We start from the raw sequence: 5,000 nt of genomic DNA on the forward strand, positions 1-5,000 counted from the left end.
AGTGAAGCAGCAGACATCTTCTGTCCAGCAGGAAAACTGTAGACATGAAATTTATTCAGATTTTCAGTGAGGAGGAGCAAGAGGAGGAGGAGGAAGAGGAGGAGGAGGAGGAGGTTTGTTTTCAAGAGTTTGAAAGGAGGTAATTGGACTTTTTTGTGGAAAAACCACATCAGACACACATTGTTAGTCTGAGTATTTTTATATCTTCAAACCCGTCTGAAGGGATCTTTAATGTTCAGAATCATTTGGATCTTCATCCAGGCGTTTCCCTTTATTCATTAAATGACATAAACAGCTTGTTGATGTTCAGTTTACACACAAACATGAAAGAAAAACATGTTGCAGAAGCTGGAAGAATCATTTTCACACTTAAATCATGTAAAGGTTATTTTTTTACTTTACATCAGTTAAAGCTCAGACACCAGCTTCCCTCCGCTCAGACCTGTGATCTCCATGGAAACCAGCATCTGTGTTTTGTGTTTCAGCGTCGGTGCCTCAGTTCACCAACTCGCCGACCATGATAGTGATGGTGGGACTCCCAGCGCGAGGGAAGACCTACATCTCCAAGAAGCTCACCAGATACCTGAACTGGATCGGAGTTACAACCAAAGGTATCACATGACTCACCTACAGGATCACATGTTCTCTGAACCTGCACTCACACTTACAGCTGCAGAGGAGTTTGTTGTTCAGAGTAATTTTCAGGTATTTGATGTTCATATGATCAACGAGCTGCTGAGACCGAAAAGAGAAGTTTAGATATCAGGCAGAAGTTAGCATGTCAACGTTAGCACTTAGCTCAAAGCACCACTTTGTCCAGCCTGACGGAGCAGCGAGCGTGGCTGTGCCTTTAAATAATCTAACTAATGAGACAACTGAAACATCTTTTCTGCTTTTCTAGTGTTTAACGTGGGTCAGTACAGGAGAGACGCCACTCGCTCCTACAACAGCTTTGAGTTCTTCAGACCCGACAACGCCGAGGCCATGAAGATACGCAAGTAAGAACCTTCAGCTGCAGGGACTCAAACACTGACGTCACATCTTGTCCCATTATATTACTGCAGTACTCTGTAGTACTCTGCAGTACTCTGCAGTACTCTGCAGTATACTACAGTACTCTGCAGTACTCTGTAGTACTCTGCAGTATTCATGTGTTCCTTGTGTGCACAGGGCCTGTGCCGTCGCTGCGATGAAAGACGTGTGTGACTACTTCAGCACAGAGCAGGGGCAGGTGGTGGTGAGTGAAGTCTTATTACATCCTTTATTTCTCTCATGCTGTATAAGAATTAAAACTTGGGATAACACCACAACGCACAGCGAATTTATTCCCAATTTACAGTGTAATTATTTGTACTAACAGTGAACCAGTGCAGTAGTTACAGCATACTGCAGGTTGTTTTTACGTAACGCGTAGCGACAGCGTGATGAACTGAGCAGTCTGGTCATTGGCTGTCAGACAGATAGTCCTGTTTTCAGTTCAGCTGTATGACTGTAGTTATCTCATCTACTGAAAACATTCCTCTGTAAGTACAACGTTGTTCTACAATAACTGTGTGTACTCTACAACATACACAGTAACATACAGGCTGCAGATCTACAGCGTGTCGCCTGCACTGTTTGTTCCACAATAAAAACACTAAAGTTCTTCTGTAAGAACCACAAACCCATAATTCACCCCAACCATCTGAGCTCACGCACTTTTAGAGACAATTTGCTCTTCAATATCTGGAACTCCTTCTCGTCCTGACTTCCCTACAACGCACGTCCACTCCTGGTCACTTCCGGTCTCCACCTGCAAGATTCTCCCTGCTCTACAAGCCACACCAGCTCCCCCTTTAGGCTCGGAGGGTTTCCTGCTACTATCCCACCAGTCTCTGTGTCCACTCCCATGCCTATGAGCATCCCGGTCAGAATCACATCCTGTCATGGTCGGGATCGCCGTGGTGCGCGAGTAACCCGTCCACTTGCACGCACGCCCAAAACCCCCTGTGCTGTTTACAACACAACTTCCTCAATCAAAACATGTTTGATTAATGCTCGCTCTGTGTCACACGAGGCCCACGTACTCAGTGACTGGCAACGAAATATGGAATTTTTCCATTTAACTGAACTTTGACCTACTGACTGTTCATATATTGGGACTCCACGCCCGTCTGGCCGTGGTGGAGGTCTTGCTGTTGAACCACCACTGACTAAAGTTGGTCGGCAAAAGCTGTTTTTTTGTGTTTTAATTTATTGACCTCCTGGTCCAGCAGGCCAGATTTTATCTGAATTTACAGATCTTTAACTTCTATTATTAAACTTGACAAGGTTTTATTGGTTGGTGATTTTAACCTGCATACCGATGATGCCACTGACCTTTTAGCCACTGAATTTATTAATACTACTGAATCTTTTAACTTCAAACAACATGTTTCAGGTGGCCATACTTTGGACCTCTGTGTCCTAGAAGAACTTTGCCGTCCAGAATAATTACTCAGAGTGCAGGTGATCTGTAGAGTTTTTAATGAAGTCTTTTAATGAGCATTGCTCCATGTTATTGGACAAAGTGGCTATCGGTAACACCTCTCCATGGACGATCAATACTGTACGCTGCATGAGACAGAAGTGTCGCAGTACAGAACGATTATGGAAAGCAAGAGGTGCATCACCTGCATCTTAAAGACCTCCGCTATTCTGTCAATGCACTAGTTAAGGCAGCCCAGACTGCTTATTTTGCCATTTTAATTTCTAGGATTAGATTCTAGGATTTTATTTGACACTATAAATAACATTGTTTCAGTGCCGCCCTCCACATACCATCTTTCTCTAGTGATGACTGTAACAAGTTTCTTACCTTTTTTGTGGATAAGGTAATGGCTATTAGATCCACTATTCATCCTAGGATGTGCCCGCCCTGCTCCAGACTCACTCTATCTTCTCTGCTTCTGGAGTCTCTCCAACCAATTAGCTTGCTAGATCTGACTGCATTGATTAGGAAAGTTTTACCAATTATCAGCCTCACTATACCAGCCATTGTCAACTCCTCAGTGTCTTCAGGATGTGTCCCATCTTATCTTAAACATGCTGTTATCCAGCTTGTATTAAAGAAACCTAACTTAGATCCTGCCCTGCCCAAGAATTACAGGCCCATATCTAAACTTCCATTCCTGTCTAGAGAAGGTTGTGGCAGATCAACTCACCGCTGCACTGGAGAGGCACAGTATTCATGATAAGTTTCAGTCTGGTTTTTGGAAACAGCACTCTACTGAAACTGCTCCTCTCAGGGTCTCTAATGACATTTTAATGTCCTCTGATGCGGAAACTGTTCTGTATTAGTATTACTTGACCTCAGCTCTGCATTTGACATGGTAGACCATCATGTCCTGATGAAGAGGTTACATGATTGGGTGGGTATATCAGGCACAGCATTGGACTGGATTTTATCTTATCTTACTGACAGAAGTTTTACCGTCTCTGTTGGTGACTCAGTGTCTGACTCCTCTCCGCTCTCTTGCGGTGTCCCGCAAGGTTCGGTTCTGGGGCCCCTACTATTTTCTCTTTATCTGCTGCCGTTGGGACGGATAATCAGTAGTTTTTTTATGTTGCCTATCATTTATATGCTGACGATATCAACTCCATTTCTCTTTCAAACCTAGTGTCTCTCTCAGGTTGTCCAGGCTCCTGGACTGTCTTAAGGCTATTAATGATTGGACAGCAGAAAACTACCTACAGCTCAATGCTGATTAGACAGGTCCTGGTTGCCCCTGGGATTATAAAAAGTGTTGGGCCTCTTTTCTCTGCTGTCCAATCCAGCCTGCGCAATTTAGGGGTAATATTTGATCAGTCCTCGTTGTTTGACACCCGTGTAAAGCAGCTTACCAGGTTTTGCTTTTTCCACTTGTGAAATATTAGTAAACTGAGATCTGTAGTTTCATCAGTTGAACTAGAAATGATTATACATGCTTTAATTTCTTCTCACATTGACTACTGCAACGCACTATTTACCTCACGTAGTATGTCTGCTGTCGATCGTCTGCAGACAATCCAAAATGCTGCTGCAAGACTACTGACCAGGTCAAACAGACGGTCATATATTACTCCTTTATTTAAAACTCTTCATTGGCTTCCTGTTGCTTTTAGGATTCAATTCAAAACTCTCAGTCTTACTTACAAAGCTCTGCAGGATCAGACTCCTGTCTATGTCGCTGATCTACTACACCCATACACTCTGTCCCACGCACTCACCTTAAGACCTAAACTATGAAACTGTCCGCCTGCAGCCGTAAGGTCTGCTGATTCTGCTCATTCATTAAAGAAGCAGCTTAAAACACCTTTTTAGACAGACATGTGAGTATTTCCTGTAAGTAGTTGACATTTTATCATCATATCATATCATTTTATATCATTTTATCATGCTCATGTAAAGCACTTTGTGACGACTGTCTGTGAAAAGCGCTATATAAATACATTTTACTTACTTATTATAAAAATAATCCTCTTTTCGTTCTCATCTATATCCAGGTACGGCCAAATAATTAATTATTTTTTTCAAGCTCAAGTTGATTCACAGTTTTACATTTACATTCAGATGATTTATTCAAAGCCACGTACGAGGACAGAGACGCAGTACAAACTGTCAAGTAGACGAGCAGGTACGAGTGTGATGAAAGAAGTTATTAAGTCGTTAAGAAGGATCCTTTAACGGTCGTGAACAGCAGGAATGATCCAAACAAGAAAAACAGGTTTAATGTTCATTTGACTGACTGACTGATAAACTGTGAACTCGTCCTTTAAGGTCTTTTTCTCCGTAGCTGCAGACGTTGTTTTTGTCTTTGACGATAAACCAGAACTGAGTTTAAAGATTTGAGAAGCTTCAGAGTTCAAACTTCTGCTTTGATCACAACGATCAGATTCATCAAGTTTGTCTCTTTCAGGTTTTTGATGCAACAAACACGACGGCAGAACGTAGAGAACTGATCCTCGGCTTTGCCAAGGAGAACGGCTACAAGGTGAGTTCT

General features: G+C 42.6%; 1 protein-coding gene across 3 annotated transcripts in view; it reads left to right on the top strand.

Annotated features, from left to right (window-relative positions):
- Positions 1-5,000, top strand: part of LOC137185231 (6-phosphofructo-2-kinase/fructose-2,6-bisphosphatase-like) — a 24,871-nt gene that overhangs the window by 1,303 nt on the left and 18,568 nt on the right. For all 3 annotated transcript variants that reach the window (XM_067593576.1, XM_067593577.1, XM_067593575.1), the window contains exons 2-5: positions 486-611; positions 902-998; positions 1,171-1,237; positions 4,917-4,991. In XM_067593576.1, the coding sequence (XP_067449677.1) occupies positions 486-611; positions 902-998; positions 1,171-1,237; positions 4,917-4,991 (365 nt within the window). The remainder of the gene's footprint in view (positions 1-485; positions 612-901; positions 999-1,170; positions 1,238-4,916; positions 4,992-5,000) is intronic.

The sequence above is a fragment of the Thunnus thynnus genome, chromosome 6 (genome assembly GCF_963924715.1).
Source record: "Thunnus thynnus chromosome 6, fThuThy2.1, whole genome shotgun sequence".
NCBI classification, from domain to species: Eukaryota; Metazoa; Chordata; class Actinopteri; order Scombriformes; family Scombridae; genus Thunnus; species Thunnus thynnus.